The sequence below is a fragment of the Excalfactoria chinensis genome, chromosome 2, assembly GCF_039878825.1.
Source record: "Excalfactoria chinensis isolate bCotChi1 chromosome 2, bCotChi1.hap2, whole genome shotgun sequence".
Classification (NCBI taxonomy): domain Eukaryota; kingdom Metazoa; phylum Chordata; class Aves; order Galliformes; family Phasianidae; genus Excalfactoria; species Excalfactoria chinensis.
In genome coordinates, this window is record NC_092826.1 from 126,035,173 (window position 1) to 126,058,510 (window position 23,338).

At 38.3% G+C, this 23,338-nt stretch overlaps 1 protein-coding gene across 1 annotated transcript in view; it reads left to right on the forward strand.

The window, feature by feature from the left end:
- The window catches only part of GPR158 (G protein-coupled receptor 158), a 167,566-nt gene that overhangs the window by 12,063 nt on the left and 132,165 nt on the right, over nt 1-23,338 (forward strand). Inside the window, exon 2 of the mRNA XM_072327963.1 lies at nt 532-637. Coding sequence (XP_072184064.1) covers nt 532-637 — 106 coding nt within the window. The remainder of the gene's footprint in view (nt 1-531; nt 638-23,338) is intronic.

Here is a 23,338-nt window from a genome sequence, read left to right on the forward strand (position 1 = left end):
TTGATGTGCATCTGGGTAGTGTACAGAAAAAGACTTCTTGCACAGTTATGTTGGCAAATAGTGTTCTTTGGCACAAAAGGGAGAATGTAATTGGCATGGCAATAATGCATGGTGCTGGGTACTGCCTGGCTCCAGTGCTTTGTGTGCTTCTGGGGTTGGCTAGTGGGGCTGCTGGTGTCTGAGACAGAAGTGTAGGTCACCCACTGTATTTATTTTAGTTCTCTGCTGCATTGTAAAATGTGAAGGGCATTAAATTATTGGAGTGGATAACTTATTCATACCTGTCACCTTACATCTATTGAGTGCGTGTGATTTAGAGTTCTTGTAATGCATCTCAGTAAGGTCTAACATAAGAATCTGTCTGCAGGCTTGGCTTCAGGAATGTGGATCTCCTCATTTCTCTTATCGGACATTTCATCAAATTCTGTGTTTAGAAGAAAAATGTAGTTCTGCTTTGCAGGTTATAGCTTCGTAAGGAAGTTTAACATATTGATGTAGTCACAGTGTTCAAGGCTGTTTTCTCTTTTCCAGAGGTGTTGTTAAAGTCGACATAAATCTGCAGAAGGTGGATATCGACCAGTGCTCAAGTGAGGGGTGGTTCTCAGGAACACACAGGTGTCATCTCAACAACTCTGAGGTACGTTTGTAAGGAACTGAGCTGCACTTCAATAAAATCTTTCCACAATGAATGATTTTGGTAGTAAAACTGCTAAGTATTTTAAAGACTTTCAGTGTGGTTTATAAGCTGCAAAGATCTTTTCATGCATGGTGCTATGGTTGAGTTTTAAAAATGCTTGCACTTCAGGAATATTGATATTAAATAAAACATAAGGTAAGTTATTGTACAGAAATATTAGCTTATAGGGGTAGAGAAATGGTTTATGAAGTTCTTCATCTGACTCAAACTGCTATTTTACATTTAAAATGAAAATAGTCTTTTAATGTATCACGTGGCTGGCCAACCTTGTGAAGAACAGTAAGAGTAAATGAGGTGCTGGTGGTGTTTATTTAAAGGAGTCTGGTCTTTTTGAAGAATGGAATGTCTTCATTCAGAACTGGACGCCATAATTGTTCTTAATAGAAATGTCAGTATTTTTACAGAGCTAATTAAATGTTTGTGTTTGATTCCTTCCTGCTTCCCCCTTCTCCTGCAAGCCTGTGTCCGGCTCCCTCTGTCAATGTATTGTATGACTGGCCAGACTGAATGATCTATGTATTCAATGAAATTTTAAAACAAAATGTGTGCTGTGATTTTATTTGATTATTACATCTAACGTTGTTTTCAAAGTAGTCAATTTGCAATCTATGAGATACGTGTACCTCCCATGTTTCTACATTTTCTGGAAGCTTAATTAAAAAGCTGGAAATCCGCTAGGAGTTGGTTACCTAACTGGTCATAAAATGCTAATTTATCAAAACCAAATCTGAATTTAGGAATATAGTTCTTCTTGAGGAATTCATCTGTTAACCTTACCTGAGTGTGACAAACCCTTCACTGGAGTTATTTTCTTAAACTATATATGAAATAAGAACCAAATGGTCTTTAAAGAGTAAATACGACTGGAATTTTTTTGGCTTTGTCAAATTTTGACTTCTAAATTTGAGAGAACACTTTTTCAATATCCCATATTTCTTCCTAGAAGAAAATACAATTTCCTGTGATATCTTGGTAAGCTTTTTAATATATACTACTTTTCTGAATGTAATTACATATTTTGACAACTGCTTCCCCTTCCCCTAATGTCTTACGAATAGAAACCTCAGCAGGAGATTGGGATGGTAAGTTGTATTTCTTCCTGCAACTAAGAAGAAAATTTGGGGTGAGGTGTGTGTGTGTGTGTGGCAGTTAGGGTTAAAGAATGTGTAAGGAAAATGGGATAAGGGAGAAGGATCAGTAGCCAGTTCTAATGCCCCTTTTGAACTGGTTCAAAGCCTGTTGTTTGCTGTAATGGGTTCTGAATTGTGTTCTGTGTTCTTAAACAAAACAGAATCTGTGTAAAAGCATACTGGAGGTAATTTAGAAATTACTTTTCTCTTTAAAATCTAAATCTTTAAGTGTATATCCTGAGAGAAGAATAGAAAAAGCTCTTCCCTTTGAAAAAATTGGCTGGAGAATTTTTGGAGGGGAATGCATCTTCCCCTTGTGGAATATAATGTAGGAAACTGAGTGCAAAAGAAATTGTTCTAAAGTCAGCCTGAAGCAGAGTAAGGAAAGGAACAGAGATTTTAAGTTGCTAAACCTTGCTGCTGCTTTTCAGTTTTGTTGAATGACTTAAGCATTCAGAGCTGCATTGTCTTTCCACAGACTCTTTTGTAAGCCTTTGCCTTCGTGAAATTGCCCTTTGTTGCTGGAACTGTTTACTGCACTGCCAGGGTACCTGTTCCATTTAACGTCAGTGTCATTAAGTCTAAGGCAGAAAGCTCAGTTTTTCAGAGATACAGATCTGCTCTTCCCTGTCAAAAACTATAAACATAAAGAGAAACATACGTGGAAACATACACAGGTAATTTGGGCTTTGTGGGGCTGCAGTGAATGGAGTAGGTAATATTTATAGGACTGGAAATAAAATGTGTTAGGCAGAGTACAAAATGTTGCAGGTAATTCTGAAATTAAGAGGGGGGAAGAAAGATAGCTTCCTGAAAACAAATACAAAGTGATTTCATTGTACAGGTGAGGCTGGCTGTAGGGGTGAGAAAGCATGCACTTTTAGTGTTTGAAACGTTTTAAATTTTATTTTTTTTTCTTTTAATATATTAGGTTATTTCCTCATAAATGCTGACAGCAACAACTGGTGCTTTAAGTAATGACTTTAGAGTCCTTGTTGAGACACTGACAATAAAATCAAGGCAGAGAAATGTCTGAAGAAATCAGCTTGCATAGCACATCGAGCTGGGCTGAACACTCCCAGCCAGCAGCATCAGTCTGGAAACTGCAGTGGCTTCCACGCTGTTCACCACCCTTAATGAGACTGCCAACAGCTTGCACTGTTGAGGCAGGCTCAGCTGACATCCCTTTGGGTTTCAACAGTATTCCAAAAATGACAGCGTGCAAAAATATCTAGAGGAAATGAGAGAGGCAGAGTAAATAAAAAGGCTTGTTGCTGTCTGTGTGTGTATGTCTGTGTTTGTAGGAAGATGCATGGGCCTACTCTGTATTTATTCTACACAACTGCACAAGCAATTGAGAAAGGAAACACGTGAGCAGCATGGTTAGTTTTTTCCTCTTTAGATAGTATAAACATTGGGGCCCGCTGCACCTTATTATAGTGAACATAGTATTACAGTCAACCAACTGAAATGGATGGGGAAGGTTGGGAAGAAGAGCGTCTGATTAAAAGTGTAATGGGGACTAAGCTGGGAGAGGAAAAACAACAGTGCTTTCCATGTTTTCCATACAGACACTTTCTGGTGCCCTTGTCAAATAGATAAGGCTATTTAATGCACCTACTCCATGGGAGGGGAGGCATGATGGGAAGTTAACATCCAGTCATAGCCTGGTGGGTCATGTCCAGTGTCACTGTTTTTTCGTAATATTTACACGTACTTTCTGCCCTGACTATTAGGAAAAAAATGCAGTCAGAGTGAGAAGAACTTGAAAATAATACTGTGTGTTGGTAATACAATCTTCAATGAGAAGAGCTTACAAAACACAGTTAATTTTTAGTACATACAGATTGTGTTCAAGTTATGGTAAGAGATATACTCAAATCAGGGTGGAGAACATAAGTAAGCGTATATTTCCCCTTGAAAGAAAACAAGATCTTTAGTGGTAGATTATAATTACTAGATCAAATCCTAGGCTGAAAGAGAAAGACATTTCTGATAGGAAGATGAATGATTCTATTTCATACGCAGATAAAGGGGGGGAACCCCACAAAAAAACCCCAGCAATTCTGGATCCAGAAGCAGGTAGGTTGTCTGTTCTGTCCCGACTGATGGCTGCTCACATGACTCAGTGTATTTGAAGAGCATGCCATACACAAAAGAGCATTTAAGATGCTGTTTTAAAAATAACTTTGCATTAGGTGTGTTCATGGTAAAGACCTATTCACAACAGTATAGTAGATCTAATCTGGTATTCTTTCAGCTGAGATTATGCTAAATAAGGTAGGCATTTGTCAGAGCTCTATATGATAAACAAGGTGCTATGAAAACCAACTTCCAGTGTAAAGAGCAGACAGGTTGCTTAGCTACAGCTATCACAGCCTTTTCAGGAAAAAAAATAAATTCCTTAAATGACTCTGTTTATGGGAGTCAATCTCGATTTTCAGCATTTTCTTCTGAAGAAAGCTTTAATAATATTTGCTTTCATCTTTGTGCTTGCTTGAGCACTTAAATTCATCCGCGTTGGTTCTATTTGATATACTGTTTTCCTTTTCCCCAGAGTTAGAAAGTGGAAAAACCATAGATGACTGGTTGAGAGATGCTGTCTGACAAAGAAAAATAGCATAGATATATCTTTCCTGTTGCAGGTGATCACGGATGGCATCAATTACTGGTAGGTTTTTTTTTAAGATTTTTCTCTGCTGAATGTGACATTATAATACTGGGCAGTGCTGATGACCTGAACTGGTGATCCTGTCCTTGCAGACGTGTTGTTGTTAGAAGTGAAAAGAAGTTGCCCTTACTTGATTTGCTGTCACAGAGGTCTGGACAACGTGTTTGTCCCATTTCATGTGGATTATAGTATTTAATGACAAAAGCAAAATTATGGAGAAAGGAAAAAGGGTTACAGCTTCATTCTGGGGAAGGCGCAGTAGCTAGCATTTAGGATCCTTTAGCCTTTGTTTCTCTTGTTTTTACCGTGAAATTTTTGTCCTTAAGGTGAAATGATTGAACTTTGGTGGCAATTGCCCACAGCCCCAACAACAAAAAAAACCAACACAGTCAAAACACCAAACCCTATGGGAAAGTACAGTTCTGTGAGATTAGATGGTGCAAGGGACTGGAGATAGGAGTGTTCTCCACTCCCGTAACCCAAAAGTTACAGGTATTAACTCTGGTTTTGTAGATGTACTCTTCAGAGCATGTCTACTACAGTGGGGGAAAGGCTGTTTAACAGCAGAAGTAAGGTGAGGAAATAAGTTTTCCCCTTTTGTTTGGGAGGAAAAGAGAATAAAGGCCCAGACATCTAGTTAGCTGAGGGTCTATCCACAAAGTGTGCCTGGCAGGAGCAAAAGGCAACTTGAGAGGGAGAGTGAGTGCAGGAAACAGCTCTTCCTTGGAGACAGACTGAGAAACTGACCTTCAGTTTCTTGTTTCAACAAGTTCAGGTCTATCCGTAGTCACTACAAACCTTACAGAAAAGAAATCTGGGGGCTGGCTGGGCTATTCTCCTTTGGAAGGTAGCTGTGAATTACCTTTCCCAGATGCAAAATTGATATCAGCTTTGTCAAATCTAGGCATAAACAAAGCAGAACTTCATTCAAGGATTTCATTTGTTACCATTACATTTGGAAGACTGTGCAATGTCTGAAAAATATGAGTATTAAGTGCAATTAGATAAATATGTGGTACTTTGGTATCAAAGAATCTGGTCCCTCCTATGTGAGTTTTGCCTGTCTTGATAGACATGCAAGTACTCTCGTATCTTGTGAGATTATTACCTATTATTTTACAGCTTGTACATGGGCAAAATGTTCTTTAACTGATGGGCATTCTGACTCAAATTGACATGTGATTTCCAAGCGTGCAAATTACTCTCTCCAGTTCAGTTTCTGCAGGAAGATGAAAGAAAGTGAGCTGAAAGAGTCATATTGTTCTGCAGCCAGGATCTAGTGTGGGTCACCTGCAGAGGGGGATTTTGGGGTGCATGGCACTGCATGCACTCCAGACTTCAGATGCCTCCAGGGTAAGGAAACATCCTGATATTCTTGTAAACCTGTCTGAACAAGTTCATGATATACTTAGTGATCTGTACTTCTTATACCTTATACTGCTATGGCCAGAGTAAACAGCATAGCTTCTTTATTCAAATACACTATTGCTGCGCTTGTTGCAAAAGATGCCAACTATGTGTGAGCCATGCAAGCTCTGTTCATTACTTGGGTACTCAGCTGTTTTCTTAATCCATATACTGTAGAAGGCACTTCAGTTGTGAAAATACAAAAGTTCAGCTTATGCAAGTATTATACAGTGAGTTATTTCTGTTGGGGAAGGAAAAAATAGACTTGAGAAAGAGTATGTAATGCTCTGACTAAACCAGTGGAAAAAGATGGTCTGCCTTATCTTAAAGCTTTTATTAAATGTACCAACTGTTTCTCCTGCTTTTTTTTTTTTTTTTATAGTGCAAGTTACCTGCACAAGAGACAAGTTTAATTTAGCCTTGAGAAGAAAGTTCATTCCTTTTTTTTCCTATAACAAATTAAAATTAGATTGAAAACATATTAAAGATCCCAAGATGAAAAACTAAAGAGAATAGCTGCTGAATCTTCATATTCAAAGCGATGTACTGAGCCGTAGCAATAGCTTTAATGGAAGCTCATTTTGTTTTATTTTTGGAGCACAGTTTTATAGCTTTGGATATTGAAATACCATCACTTTTGGTGACTTCTGGTTGAAGGTTTTTTGTTGTTTTTTTTTTCCTCCATCAATGTCTTTCTGCAAATTAAGAACTGGTTTTTGTTTGTTTGTTTTTGTTTTTTTCTTTTGCCTGTTCTTTTGTCTGTGAGATTTGTCCTTGTCTGCATTTTACAGTACTGCAAATTGATAGCTATCAGGTCATCCATTCACTGAGAGGGGTTTTTCTCCTAGAAGTTTTGCATCGTTACTAGCCTACTTAATATTGGTGTTTTTTTTCCTTTTGTTCCTCTTCACTGCTTTGCCATCCAATCTTATTTCAGATCATGAATATGTTAAGCACTGATCATAACAGAGCAATGCAGAGTATTTGATTTTTAATCTATATTTATAAAAAAATATTTATTTTTTGTTCTGACTAGTTTATAATCTACTACTGTAATATCTTCATCTTATTACTGCTTATTCTTTGGAAGTGTTTTATTCTTTCTATGGTACATAGTGAAAGAAAAAGCATCTCAATCTTAAGCATATAAACTATTGAAGAGAAATACATACTGTCTTTGATTCGTCCTTTACTTGGAAGGGATGGTGAGGAGAAGTAGATATTACTGTAGAGACAAAAGAGTCAATCTCTTATTTCTAATAAGCCCTGTTTTCTGCTTTTAGCAGGGCTATAGTTCCTCTGCCGTAAAACTTTATCTCTAGATTTACCACAACTATTATTCACAGGGAAATCAAATTCTGTTTACTAACATGAAATGGACAGTGCAGGTTGCTGAAGGGGTGCTACTCTGTCACTGTATAGCAGCTGCCTTTTTTTTCCCATCAGTGCATTTAATCACTCATACTTTTTTTTCATCTCTAGATGTGGTTGGTGAGGGAAGTAATATTCAAGGGGTGTTATAGCTGTGTTCTAATCTGGATGAAGTTCAGTAATTTTTCATCTAAAACATGATATTTCTCCTACACTGGAAAATAAAGCAAACTAGATTGGTTTCAGAGCTTCTTGTGAACACCAAGATGGCCATGAGCTATCAATATGTGCTTGTGGCAGATAGTCAACAACTACTCATCTGTGAAAAGAACAGTGGTGCCAGCAGGTGGAGGGGGATGGCCTTTCTCCTCAGCACTGGTGAGACCTCATCTGGAGTGCTGGGTCCAGCTCTGCCCTCCCCCGTGTAAGGGAGTCCTGGAGGTACTGGATAGTGTCTAGTGGAAGGCCTTAGAGATATGTAAGGGCTTAGAGTTTGTGTTGTGTGAAGATCGGAGGAGGTCTCATCCATGTGCACAAGTATCTGTTGGAAAAGTGGATGGAGGCAGGCTCTTTGCAGTACTATTCAATGACAGGGCAAGAGACAGTGGCTAAAAGTTGAAGCACAAAGACTTTTACTTCTGCATTTTGAGAAGATAATCTTGTATTCTGATGGAAGCCTCTTGGTGATGACATGTTGTGGAAGTCTAGAAACCCATTAACTGGTCAAAACATCACCTAAAAATGTACCCTCTTTTTCCCTCTTGAAAGGTTGAGCATTTAAAAGGCTTAAAAGCATTAATACTACTATCTGGCCAGTTCTATCACTTATGTCTATCTAATCACAGAAGCACCAAGGCTGGTAGACTTATAAGATCATTCAGTCCAACCATCCACTTATCGACAGTATTTCTCACTAAACCATGTCCATCAGTACAACATCTGAATGCTTCTTCAACACCTCTGGTGACTGTGACTCCATCACCTCCCTGTCAGCTCATTCCAGTGCCTGACTACTCTATTGGAGAAGTATTTCCTAACATCCAACCTAAATCTCCTCTGATGCAACTTGAGGTCATTCCCTGTAATCTTGTTGTACAGTTGTGTTTTTCAGCATAGACTAAGCAGCTTGTCTATGCTAATGAAAGGAAGTCAAATAAGAGATGCTCCATAACTTGTCTTATAATGCCCTGTGAAAGCATACATGTTTATATTTCTTAATGTACAAAACATAGCACAAACTGGTTTTAAATATGCAATTAATGGACTTACCTGATGTTTATCATTTTATCCTAAATCTGAACTGTGTAGTGCATATTAAACTCTACAGAATTTTAGAAAAACAAAAATTTCAACACATCTTGCTTGGTAAAGGCTGTATTTTGAGAAATTGTGTGTTTCTGGCTGAAATGAATTGCAGTGACTGTGTTTAGATTGTATTATACCAGTAGTAGCTAAGAGTGGCAGTTTTGGGCTAGGGCCCTATTGTGCATGCTATTACATGAACAGTTGCCTGTAGAGCTTAAACTCCTGAATTGATGTTGTTCTTCAAACATCAAAAATCTTCTTCTTCTTGGCAGTTCAACTATGAATTCTTCTGTGGATAACTGAAAGGACACTTGCTTTAAATGAATGGCTGAATAAAATACTTCAACTGTGTCAATATGACTCTTTCAGAGTATTTGTGGTTAATAACTCCAAGGCTGATGTTTTTAACTCTACTAGAGTGAACTTCAATTCTGAAGTTTGAGTTTTCCTATAGGATAGGATTTCATAATGACGATTGCTTTCTAAGGGGCTACTATATTGCTAGAGTCTGTAATTATGGAAAGCTGTGTGAATGAAATATTACTTTTCCACTTAAAGAAGAATTATTTTTATGGGTCTAATGCGTATTTTGGAGGTGTTTCTCTTTCCAAAGGCGATTGAGGTGCCTGTACTGCTGTATTAGTGGATTATCCTAGCTTTCTGCTATTGCTCAATAAAAATGATATGGTTAAGTCATTTTTGTTATCAGTGTAACTTAAAAATATTTTTTGTTGGCTATGTGATTATAGGGAGCTAATAAATAAGTGAGCCACAATAAATGAGTTCCATAGATGAATGAAATAAAGAGAAATTAGGGTTTATGTGAAGGGCCATGCATGTCAGTAGGATGGTGTGCCCACAGATGGTTCCCCTTAATCTACAGCTACAGGCCTCAGCTTTCCAGTGAAGAGAGTGATGGAAGAAGAGAACGTGAAAAGAATAAAACCATACTGCAGCTGAATGGATTCTGTAGCAAGACTAACAATACACAACACTGTTAATTTTTTACAATGATACAAACTCCCTTGTCTGTCGCAAATACCTGAGAATATGTCTTCCCTTATGCTCTTATTACATGTCTTTTAGTTCCATTAAAAGTCACAAGATTTTACGAGAGCAGTCTTTGACATTTTTCCCTATTATTTCTACTTTAAATCTCAAATAATTCAGGGGTTGCATATGCATGTTTATAGAGCCATGGAGTCTCTGAATTAATAACTATGATTTTGTAATAATAGCTTTATGTTAGAAGTGATTATTTCAGTTTGCCGCATAGAGACAGTTCTCATTAATAGGATTTTAATCCTTGTTTAATTCCAAAGAACAGAGATGATAATCTGTGATGGTTGTGAGAGTGTGCCAAGCTGCTGACCTGTTGAACCTCAGAGCTCTGTGGTACCATGCTCTGTGGCAGAGCTCAGTGGTATTTGCTGTTTTTTTTTTTGGGGGGGGAGCATCCTGTAGTGAGGCGTATTAGATCTTGGAGAGAGAATGAAAGCAAATAGGAAATGCTTTTCTCTCTTGCAACTGCAGCTACTCAACTCATCATTCAGTGGGTCAGTCTCCCTTTATCACCTTTTCAGATACGATTGATTGTGTTCAGTTTAACTATCAGTGCAAGAAAAGTTCCCTCAGTAAGTATAGCTCTGTGGAGGTGATTCAAATAGTTCTGGTCACATCAGTTTCTGGCAGGTACTCAGTCTTTCTTCTATGGCCTCTGAGTAGTTCAAAATCAGTCTTTCTTTCCAGCTTCCTCTTTTGGAAAGGAGATAAAATCATCACGTACTTGTGGTGTCTTACTTTTGAAATTGTATCATCTTACAGATTCTTAAAGAGCATTGTAATTGTATCATCTTACAGATGCTTAAAGAGGCTTTGCATTGATAGCCACTACTGTAGTGAAGTTTTAAAGTACTTCTTCATTGGAAATTTGACTGGAGGTGAAATCATGACTGTCTAGTACATGGTACAATGGGACCCCAGGGCTGTATCTTGGATGTTACTGATTATTTTTGCCTCTTGACCCAATTATAATATTGCTTTTGTCATACCCTTTACCTTTATTGCCTATTTACTCCTGCTTGTAAATTGCACGCCAGCTTCCTCTTTTGAAAAAAAACAAACTCCAAGCAACAATTGCATGAATTTTACTCAGGTCTGCAGTCTTAGTTTAAATGGGAGTTGCCATTTAGCCTGGTGTTTTAGGTTGTACTCTTGCACTTGGGAAGCACACAGGTACAGACAGATAAAGCTATTTGTGTGCAGCTCCTTTCCTTACCTCTGGCTTTGCTTTACTCCTCTGTGGAGAAAATACTGCAGAGTTTCTCTCAGCTTTTCCCTCTAGCTATGCTTCTGATGTCTTCTACAGCCCCTTCCTATTAATTTTATTCTCTTGCTTTTTAGCACCTCTAGTAAATAAATGGGGTGGTTGCACAAATGTTTCAGTGTTGGGGCAGCAAGTCTCAAGAGGCAGCTACACATTAGTTTACTTTGCCCTTATGGCAGTGAGCGTAGAGGCACTGTGGAGTGCTGATAATTGCACTGCTAAGCAGGAAAAGAAATCCAAATGCAGTCCCACCTACCTGCTCTCTCGCTTACAGAGTCAGAACCTTTCTGGAAGATCTATGCTGGTCCTTCCAGTGCTGCTCCAGGTGTTTCATTTGAGGCATTGTGGTCTGTGCTGAATAGCTGGTCAGACTGTATTATCTAATGCTCCCCTTTGCTTTGAAAATACATCCTGTAAAGTCACAGAAGTGCTGAATCATTTAATTGTGGGTATCTTTGATCCTGTTACTATTTCAATTGCTGCAGTTTTTGAAGTACAGTAAATTGTCTCCTCCTCTTTGATGTCTTTTGTAAACTAAATTAGCTGAGTCTTTCAAACCTAGACAATTATGCAACAGTGCAGTGCGATTTTCTAGACTAACCCTATTAGTAGCAAACTTTCTGCTTCAGTTTCAGTCAGTTACATTTGTGATGTTTTTAGCAAAATGGCTCGACTGATGCACATGAAAAAGAAAAACAACTTTTTATGTGTGATGTGAATCTCCTGTGAATGACACATATGCAGAAATAGCAGCACCTGGCTTGCTACAGCAGCAGATTGTGTCTATTTTGAACCAGTTCTGCTAGCATTTGTGAAGACTGTTCTTAACACAGCAGAACAAAAATAGAGGTATATTCCATCTTTTATTCTTCGTGCATATTGATCAGACTTGTTGCCTTAGTGGACAGTTAGACAGCCTAATTCCTATTGAGCTGGACTCTGTAGTGAAAATCAGAAAAAAGATTTCCAGTGGCGTCTCTGGACAATTTAATTTTCCTTATGCCTTCTGAAATATTCCCGCTACAGCTTGATTCCAGAATCAATCTTGTTTGTGTTTGCTACGTCCCATCTTTTGGGGAGAGATTAATGAACAATTTGTAGCCCTGCGGAAGTCTGTAAGCATGGCGAAGGGAAACTCTGTGTGGGTCACATTTCTCTCTCCCTGAAAGTAGTCTGTGAGAAGGAAAACAACAATGAGATTTTGGATGCTTGCCTGAGATTGTTTGGCTTTTTCAGAGGAAAAGCTACAGACATGAACCAAGTGACTCTTTTAGAACTGATGCCAGAAGCGTGGAGCCTCGATAATAACATCCTTGGACAATCTTTATGCAGGAGACCATGGGTTTTTAGAAAAGCAGCAACTTACAGTTTGCAGATTCGATACAAAACATGGCAGGTGGAAAAAGTAAGGGTAAGGGAGAAGTCCAGGTTCAGATCAACTGTCTTTATTTCCTTTTCCCTCTAGTTGTATGAAATGAGTTCTACCCTAAGCCAACGCTGACACAGATCTTAGGAGGCTGAATGCAAGAATCTGTGTGACCAAAATGCACAGATTGCATGCTGGACAGATGGTGCTTTGTCAAGAACTATTTCCAATGTAGAGTCCCAAATGAATATTTTTCAATGCTACCTTAAAATAGGATTGTTTTTATTTCCTTTTCTCACAAAGAATTGTAGTGTTTTTTCTTGTTTCTGTCAAAATGTCATTAACTGATATTTCAGATCTAATAGTTTAAAAATTTGAGGCAGCCCACAGTCTTATCTACGCAGTAATGGCCCCTGCCGTAGCTTCTTCAGAAGAGATGGCAATGTGATGTTCTGCAATTTGATACATTATACCAGAGTTGCTTTGGTTCCTTTGAAGGCAAATTCAAAAAAAGAGAACAAAAGAAAAAAACAAAAAACAAAATTCTTGGACAAATGAATAATGGATTGGTCCTACATGGCAGATAGAAAGAACGCAGACATGTTTTTACCGTGTCCTCAAAGTAAGTCACACGTGGTATCCCAGTGATTTTTTCTCAAATGTTTTGTAATGAATCAGATTATCAGTAACAAAGCAAGTTGTTAACGTACTGCTCAGTAATTAACACCAATGGGAGGGTATTAGACCTGGCTGGGCAATTCTGAATTATCTGTTTCCTTTTGTTAGTTAGACAGTCATGGGTGCTGATAGGAAGCTTGAAAATGAACTCTTCATGACTTATAAAGAAAATACTTAAAAATTACAATTGTTGAGCTACTTTGTCAACCTCTGCATATGAAAATCATACTGTTAAATTAGTTGAGTGATGACAGCAGTTTAAAAAATGCGTTGTGTTTGTCTCCATACGCTTATGTCTGACATGGAAGAATTTATTTATGTATGCTCTATTTTTCAGTACACCTAAGTGAATTCTTACAGAAGAGCCATGAACTATTGCCCACACTGTTGCCCCATGAAACACAGTTCAGTCTTTTAGGTGATAATAATAAGATCCTAGTTTAGCTATTTTCTTTTTTTTTTCCTCTTAGAATTTTGAAGTTACAACAATATTAGATTGATTAAAAAAAAATGCTCTCGGGCATGAGAAGTAATGAAGGAAAGAGATCAGCAGGACTCTTAGCTTAAAAAAAAATAAGTGTAATGAAAGATAAATAACAGGAGCTTATTACTTGAGGATGTAATTATTTGAGAGAACATGGTGAGGATATTAACTAAATAAATCAGATGGTGGAAAATGACATTTTATTAAATATCAAATAAGTAAACAGAGAAATTGAGGACTACTAATTGAATTGATTTTATTCAGGGTAAGTGAACCATTTTTAGTCAGTGGAATGCTATCTGGGAAGCAGTTATAACAACAGTTAGAACTAACTAATATTTTAGACACAATATATATTTATGTAAAATTTCATTTTACAGAAAAATCCTTGGTTTAAATGTTAGAGATTATTCAGAATGAAATAATACCAAAGTTGTTTGGAGATGTTTCTTACCCAGTAAAAGACAATATAGTTCTAGTTATTGAAGTGTTGTGTTGTGATTATTGCTTTTCTCTTTTTCCTGGAAAAGAAAACTCTGGTATTTTCTAGTTAAATAGATACCACCCGAAATGCTCCAGATGAGGCACCACCCAGGCTTTGGATTTAGGAAATAATGATTGAGGCTTTGAAAATATTTAGAAAGCTTCCAGTACTTTTTAAAATGCTTATCTGGGGGGAAATAGAAATTACTGTATTAAAGTAATGACAGGAATAAGAATTGCTTATGGGTAAAAGAATCCTAAATCTATTAAAGTAACCTATCTGAAGTGCCTTTGTTCTTTATTGTACCATGCAAATCCTCTTTTCTTACCATCAGAAAGAAAGTTTACTTGCCACCTTCTACTGGAGCCCTTGAGCTTCTCCAGTAGGTTCCCAATGCAAGTGGCAAGATCTGCAGTGCTCTCCTCCAGATGTCCCGGCAGCTGCTAGAAGTTTGTTAGTGATATAGGCTGGTTTAGTAATAGAGACTAATACATATGAATTTAAGCACTGGTGTATTACTTTAGCTGAAGGAATTCCAGTTTACCTTTGCTTGGAATGTGAAGGCCTAGCAGTCTTATTTTGTACAATCACATCCTTGTTTCAGTTATGCCACTACAGCCCACTTCTTATCTATATATTACATACTGGGAGCTTTGTATCCACCAGGTGCAAGGACTTCTCCTGTGTTTCATATAAACTTTTTTGAGTCACAGTGAACCAAGATAAAATTTTGCTCATTATGGCATAACAAGCAATGGAAACTTGTGAAGTTGGGGAAATATGACTGAAACTCAGCCAGGAGTCACTGTGAAGAAGCCGAAGATGGAATGAAGGGGGTGAAGTACAGGGTCTTAAGAGGACCACATCACTCATGCTTGAAGGACAAGAACATATATTAATGACTCCTTGGAAAAAGAATGAATATATATACCATTTCTATAAATGTATTGCATGTATATGTCTTAATTGTATAAATGTAGCACCTGAACTCAGAGTGTGCTTGGCTGCCCAAGTTGCACCTGCATGTATCATGAATTAAAAGATTGCCTGCTTTCTAACAACACATTGAAGTTAGAGAGTTTTATTCCCAGACTTTCCAGTGATACTCTGTAGAATCCTTTGGCCTTCAGTAGGACATGAGTTGCTGAGGGCTTTCTGGAAGCAGGTGGGAAAACCATTTCTTCTTCTGCTCTGCCTGAGAAGGCAAAGTAGATCAAATCACACTATTATGCAAACAAGTAGGGGATGCATTATTCATCTGTGTTGCTCCCAGCTCATGCATTTTGTATATGATCTATTTCCTTCCATTTAATGAAGATGGAAAAAAAAAAAAAACCAACAAAAACCAAAATGCTTGATCCTGCATTCAGTAGTTTTTGCTGTTATTCTCTTTGCCTTTTAACAATGTTCTCGCCAGTGCTGGTTTGTGAGAAAGCCAGGTCAGGCTGCACAGTTTACCCAAAATGAAAAGGCTGGACCTAGTTCTAAAATTGGAAACTCCAGAAGTGTACGTCATATTTGAGAATTGTTTTCCTGTTGGTAAGTGGTTTTGCTTTTACCTAATTGTGTGCCTGGATGGGAAGACAAATATTCTTACTTGAGAACTAAGTGTTTTGAGAGAGTCCAACTGAAGCATTGTGTGGAAGGGAGTGTATCTTGCTGCTTGTTTCATGCCTTACTCGTAGGAGCAATCTATTGCTTAAGATTATTAAAGGTTAATACTGGCAGGTTAATATAGGGTTGCATTATTTTTCTTGCTTATGCATATTTTACCTCTGTTGTATAGAGCTGAAGGAACTGCTTCTGAGTGCAGACTGTCAGACCACCACTGAGCCTTGCATTTTTGAGCATTTCTGACCTGAGGCATTGCTCTAGTATCATAGTATCATATGATTGCTCTAGTAACTGTCATATGTAAGGTTTACTTCCCACAAAAGTCTCAAAACATGACTCAGGCTTTTCTCCCTTTTCTATTTCGTATTTGCAGCTACTGCCTAACTTCTGTGTTCGTTGTTTTAACAGATGTTTTCACTTCTAGCTGTACAAACTCAACTTGTGATCTCAAAATTAATCTTCTTGCTTCTTTTTACAAGACAAAATTGGGTCCATGTTAGTGCGGGTTGAACCTGACTATATTTGTATTTCATATAGGTACAAATAACTGAATTCAGAAAGAAGAACGTAATTCATGTACCCAGTTGAAACTAAGTTACTTGGTCCTTGAGGTACTCAAGGAGCACCTTTTTTCTGAAGTTTTGTGTGTTGCTGCTAAAGTTAGAGGAAAAAAATCTGTGGCTAAGTAAGTGCCATCCTGAATTTGTCCAGTTAATTGAACACAGGAGAACTCTCCATTCTGGGAAACAGAAAGCAAGCCACTTTTATCTGAAGGCTGATAAAGGCATACGGGAATGCCAAGACCACTTATGTTTCCTAGTGAGTTTGGTAAGAGTCCCTAGACAAAGAAAACAGCATGCATATGGGGCTCATTACATGATGGGAAAGGATAACAGAGGTTTGGGAGAATCAAACAGATGGGTTGAACCCTGTGGATCTCATTTGTTATCTACCAAGAATGTCTTCATTCTCTGTTCTGTTATGAAAATGGTAAGTTCCCTACTGAGTAAAATTCGCCATTTTTATTTTTTTTCCACAGCAGTGGAACTGATTATTAGTTTTAATAGACCAAACAGAAATACTTGAATTTTCTTGTATGAAAATTACTGTATCGGTCCATAAGGGTGAAAAGAAGAAATGGGAAAATCTTTTTTCTTTCTTCTTCTTCTTTTTTTTTTTTTTCCTATGTATCTTATAGTAGAAAGAGAAAATGATGTGCAAATTTTTTATCAGAACTGTATTGTTAGAGGCAAGATGAATGCGAGTTTAATGAAACAGGACCACTCCCATTGCATTCTTCAGAAAAGGTGCTTGTTACCTCACTCTGCTTCTGGATATAGTGAGGCAGTGTTGGGGAAAAAAGTGCTATTTGATGTAAGGACTAAGTGCTATTTGATGTAGGAATCCTCATTTCTTTGTCACTTACTCTAAGGTGTATTTAAAAACAAGCATATTTATTCAGTTAGACATTATCAGAAGGTATATATATATGTGTGTGTGTTGTTCTTCCACTTTTAATCTCTATCTCAGCAGTCTCTAGGTTTTGTTTTGTTTTGTTTTTTTAAATACACATGAATTTCAGTATGGATATTCCTTTTGGCAAGGTATGGTATTGGCTGGTTCCAGTAGAATCCCAGCTTAAAAGAGAAGGATGAATGTTTACTGGGTGCTTAGCACAGATAGGAGCCATCACCCTCTCTGCATTCAGAGCTTGTGCTGATTACAATCAATTGGCTTCCCAATGAATAAGAACACATTCTTTCATTAAGGCTTTGGAATATTAAATGAAGTTGCATAGTTTTAAGCATGTCCTCTTGGCATTTAAAATCCTTTTTAATGAATAGTGATAATTTTCTTAAGAAAATTATAGGTGTTAATTTACTCCAAAATAATCCATCCTACAATAAATATTAAAAGCAAAGTCATGGTTTTAGCTTAAATGTAAAAAACTAAGGAATTCTGTCATCCTTTTTGGCACAAGGAGCAGTCATACTCTGTCAGTCTACTGCTACTTTTATTTCAGATTGTTTTTTCTCTTGCTTTTAGTAAAGTCTTCATGATGGTGTGGACTGTGTTAGCATTGTAATAGACTACAGTTACTCTTTTTCACAGTGCTTTACCTTTGCAGAATGCCAAGACTGTAAGTATTTCAAGAACAAAAAATTAAAGGCAACGGCTACATGACGAACCATAGAATGAAAAATCATGCAGCAGTAGAAGACGTTACGGACTCAATGAGTCCTTCCAGTTTTGTCTTATTGCTTAAAGAGAGTCTCACCTAATTTGTTGTTGCTTTTGTGAAACTATTCTGTGCAGTAGTTTCCTAAGCAGGGAAATCAGAAGATGAGGCCCTTGTGCGGCGCAGTTATAGATGTATCTATTAACTCCTATATTGAAATTGGCAGACCACAAGACCATAATTTAAGAGGGGGAGATCCCTTCTTGTTTTTATTTTTCAAATGGTAAATAATCTGCTTGGCCCCGTGACAAAACTGATTATCACATGTTCTGCGTTCTCTCTTTAGTTACAGAACTTAATTTTTAATTACCTACATATTAATAAGGCCCAGCCAAATTAACGACCAAGTAAGGAGATGAGTATCACAGGCAGGCTGAGCTGTTTCTCCTGTCTGCTCCGCAACCTGTCTCACAGCCCTTTGCTTCTGTGTTTAGGTTCACCCACCAGGCACTGCTGGGTAGCATCTCTATTTTTCTGTAGTCTGCACTTTCAAGCGTGGAGATCAGAGCAACAGGGTACAGCTCCCATCTGCTTGAGCTGTTCATGATCAGCAGTGGGAACAATTCACAAGGTTAGGAACACATACATTCCAGTCAACCTTTCAAGTATCTTAACCCAATACTCTTCAAAACAGAGTAGCTGGATCTCTGTTGTGTTGAGGATGCTGACCAGTTTCTTCTGACCTCCTGCTTCTGCTCTGAGAACTTATCTACAAAGTAAAAGAAGTTATGTGGTGATCAAAAGCGATACCAGCTTTTTCAGACATCTTGAGAATTTACTCTGATCCTATACAGTGAAATGATCTGTTTCAATTTAGTGACCACTGCACATGTAGAGCAAGTGTCAGTGTTTGTTGGGAGTTTGATATGTTTCCTATGAATGGGTTTCAGCTGTATCTGGAAACATACTCAGTGATATTTTTAGCTTGCTCTTGTCTGTCTTAGCACATTACTAATTATTGCTCTTTTTTTTTTTTTTTTTAATTTTTATTTTTTTTTACCTTGTGTCTGAGCAGTTTTTAATGTTTCTTGCAGGATAATGGCTTCTAGTAGGAACATCAGAACGTCTGCTGCTGTGGTAATGGATTTTGATTGATAAATTTCAAAGCTTTGGGAAAACAGTATGATCTACTTAGGCTCTCACTGACATAACAAAAGATTGATAATTCTGCAGAGCAAATGAAAGTCCTTTTGTCCTGTGAAGTTTTGCTTCTGATCTTCTAGAGAAATCTTTCTAGAATTGATCATAAGTTATCTTGAAAACAAAACCACTAACTTACTGTGGTTAGTAGCTGATTACACCAGGAGAGCCCGTGCACACTGAACTCTAAGGGGCTGATCAGCAGCAAGTGCTAGCTTGATATGGGTAAATTGTCCCAACTCCCTGCTACTGCTTAGCATATGATATAGCTTGTGGTGCTATATAACAAATAATTAAGGTGTCATATTGTATTATCTCTGAAGGATTCTTAATTTCTTTTGTTGTAATATGTAGTAGGTGAATTGTTCCTCCTTGCTCTCCTCCTCCGTGGCTTTCATTTTATTGATTTCAGTCATACTTCTAGTGAGGTATCTCTTTTCCAGGCTGGAGAGTCCCTCTGTGTTCAGCTTCTCACACTCATACTGATTCCCCTTAGTTTCTCTTTCACTTGGCTTGTGTTGTCTCTAATGGGGAAACAGTGGTCCAGAGGCACCTGCTGCTTTCTCTACCAGCAGCAGAGCTACAAGGGCTAAAGTCCCTTCTCACTTGGACTTGGGCGCACACTTGTGTCCCACCTGAGAAGAGGCCTTATCATGTATTTCTTTTCTGTGCTTTTCCTATGCTGACCAGTCAGCTTCACTGGGTTTTTGGTTTATGGAGGCCAGGAACTGTAAAGTCTTGTAGTCCCTGCCAACTTAAGATATTCTATGATACTATGGACAACACTCAGCAAGTGTGGTTTGAATTTTTGGTGGTCCTGTGTGAAACCAGAACTTTTACTCCGCAGTGCTTGTGAGTCCTTTCCAAGTCGGGACATTCTGTGATTCTGGAGTTCTGGCTGCAATTAGCAGCAGTTCCCTTGATGTCTTCTGTTATTCAGAGTATGGTTCAATACACTGCGTCCTATTATAAGAAGTAAGGCTAGAAGGGGTAGATCCTGCTGGGCTTGCCCTTGAAGGCGTTGCCTACAGTGATGCCCTTGCCCTGAGCCAGTGGCTTGGGGATAGCTGTTGGCATTGAAGAAGCCCGCTTTGATTCTTTGAAGATCACTTAGTAGGACCATTGTAGTGCACTGGGGCAGCATACAGCAGTGAGTGCATCTTTATTGTTTAAAAGAGCTTGCAATATAAAGGTGAATGCTTCAGCACTGTTTTTAAAATTGGATTTTCAGATAATGATATTTCTAGTTTAAAAAGAAGTCAGTGAAAACAGTACTTGGAACAGACAAGTCTGGTATTGTAAACGCCAGCAGAATGCACCGGGTGATGTTTAAAAAGCAAAATGTGCAATTTGTCAGCAAGCATTATTTCCAAATTGAATCAGTTACTAAAAGAAGTGAACAGTGCTCAGACCAAAGTTAAAGGTGGGGAAAGTCAGAAAGGAATGTCTGACATTTTTCTAGTTATGAATCTCTAATTATTGTTATTATTTCTTACTTGAGCATTAAATTGCATTTCATGATTAAGTGCACTGTTGTGGGTTAACCTGGCCAGCAGTTCAGCAGCATGCAGCCCCTCACTCACTCTCTCCAGGTGATATGTGGATGAGAAATGGGAAAGTAAAAATGCATGAACTACTGGGATGAGATAAAGACGGCTTACCAGGTAAAGCAAAGACTGCATTCACATCAAAGCAAACCAAGGAACTACTCACTGCCCCCAGACAGGGGGCAGATGTTCAGCCACTTCCTGGAAAGTGAAGCCCATCATTCCCAGTGGTTTCTTGGGAAGACAGATGCTTCCAAAGTTTCCTCTTCCTCCTCCTTTACCCCACTTTTATTGTTCCATTTGGTGTGAGACTTCCCTTTGGTCAGCCTGGCTTAGCTATCCTGGTTCTGTCCCCTCCCAGCTCTTTGTGTACCCTCTCTGGCAGGGCTGCACAAGAAGCAGAGCAGTCCTGGGCTTAGTGTGAGCGCTGCTCAGCAGCAACTAAAATATGGGTATGTTGTCATCACTGTTTAAATCAAAAATCCAAACCACAGCGTCATATGAGTCTCTACAAAGAAAACTGAGTCTCTCCCAGCCAAAACATGACATGTGTACCGTGATGTGCTCAATAAACTAATAACCAAGTGGGATGGTGTTTGAGGAGAAAAAAGGGGGGTGGTCTTGGATACTGCAGTAAATGTGTTGTTGTTTGTATTAGTATAAACAGTCTGGTGTGGTGTTTGTGTTTTATTTATTTATTAAATGGATACAGCATTGAAAATCAGGTTGAGAATGTGGTTAATTTTGACTGAGGGCTGGCTTTAAAGTAGAGCATGCCAAAAGATGGCCTTGGTGTGCATATGTATGGCCGTAACAGCTGATGAAGTTTTGCATTTTGGATTGGAGAAGCAATTGTTCAAAGAAAGATTGATGAAAGGGCTATTTATCCTTTCCTCAATTAATACAACAATTTAAAATCATTAAGAAGTAAAATATGTTGTGCAGCAGAATTAAAGCATTTCTGTTTAAAGTTTCTGAATGTTTCTTTAAAATCGTGTTGCTTTTTTTTTTGTTTTTTTTTGGTTTTTTTTGTTTTTTGTTTTTTTTTTTTTTAATTTTTTATTTTAAATAGTTTTGTACATTATGGACTAAATGTCTGTTAGGGCTTTCTGTGTTAGTGTCCAAGGATTGTAGAGCTAGACTGCACTCCTTGTTGCAGTGGGAATGGATGCATGCGAGTGCCGCCATCTTCCACTGAGTTTGAAGCACATTCTCTGGTACTGGCTTTGCTGGGTAGAAATGTGCCTTCCTCATGCTCTCTGGTTCTGCTCACTTTGTATTCATTCAGGACGCAGTCTACTGATCCTCTCTCCCAGGGTTATGTGCCGTTGTGACTGTTGATCACCTGTGGTGACAAAATATCTAATGTTTTTCTGTAGTTGTAGGCTGGCTGTTTCCCCTATTACCTTCAGCTCAGTGTAAATTCTAAGTGTGCTTTTTGATCCTTGTGTATTTATGTGGTAACCTGCCATCTTCACGGGAGTGATACATACAAAAGAAACTTTCTGAGGAAATATACTCTATGTGTTTCATACAGGAGTGTTCTTTCAAAACTTACCCAACAGTCTTATTTAATGACTGGATGTAAATAGATGCTGCAGTATGCACGTAACTCCCTTGAATAGGAGAGTTTTGCCTGTTCACTTGTTAAACCTATTCAGTGTTCCCCGCCATCCCTCCCAAAAAGATCTGGGAGCAATTCAGACTCTGCCAGCAATGACACTTGTGCACTTGGGGCAGTGAGTACCTTACAGCCCTGCGATCCCTGCTCTCTGACTGGCACAGCAGCCACAGAAGACCATAACTGTTTTTTCAGAGCGCTAGAGCATGATCCTTTATTGACCTTCTCTTCCAGCACTGATTTGTTATTGCATACAAGGAGGTCAGGGCCTGTCTTACTTTATTCTTTATTTTCATTCTTTTCCTCTCAAGCTGTGACTTTGTACCTGAGGTACTTTATTTATACTAATGACATTCTGGGAAGGAAGATACCCAATGGAATAAGCAGATGATAGCTTAAGAACAGAGTCTCATGCGCTGAATGGTTGAGCACTGAAACTCCTTGATGAAGAATGTCATAGGAGCTACATATGTTCAAAAAAAGCCTCTTATTATAAATGTTATGGAGTCCTAAAACTATGGTTTTTAAAATTATTATTATTATTATTTTAATTTTATTTTTTTTTCCAAAGAGATTCTCTTAAGAGCACCTTTCAGGGCAGATATACATAGCTGTACGGTGACCTTTCAGAAGCTGAAGAATTATGAAGAACAGTGTTAAAATTAGAAATATACGCAATTTACAGCTCCCTGAAGAATACACAGAGACACCAGAAAATTGTATCCAGTTGCTGAGAGTGGTTGTTTTTCATCTTCTTCTTCTTTTTTTTTTTTTTTTTTTTTTTTTTTTTTCTGCTAAGTCAACTTTATATTTGATTATCTTTTAGTTGTGGATGGCTGATGGCTCCCTAGGTTCTGCTGCAGGCAGTTCATGTTGTCTCCTGGGCACAGCAATGATTTCTGATGCTACCTACTGTGCTGGGCTGCTTGGCCTGGACTTGTGCCACTGGTCCTGGTTTTGCAGGGAGAACAACTGAGGTGATGAATAGTTTCTTGTTTTCTCTTCAGTTTTTAGCCTATTGTTTGGGAGAACTAGTCACTCCCGTCTGTGTGTCCTGAGCAGGTCACTCTGCTTACAAAGGAGGCTCATTACCTTGTGTGGAGCTGAGCATGGTCTGGTTTTCCATTTCGAGGAGTGAACTTGCTTTTCTCTTCCACCCTCTGCGATTTCAGGACCATGGACACGGCTCAGAGTTGTTGCTTGCAGTACTCAGCCGTCTGTATGGCAGTGTGAGCATCCCTTTTTTCCCGATGCACAT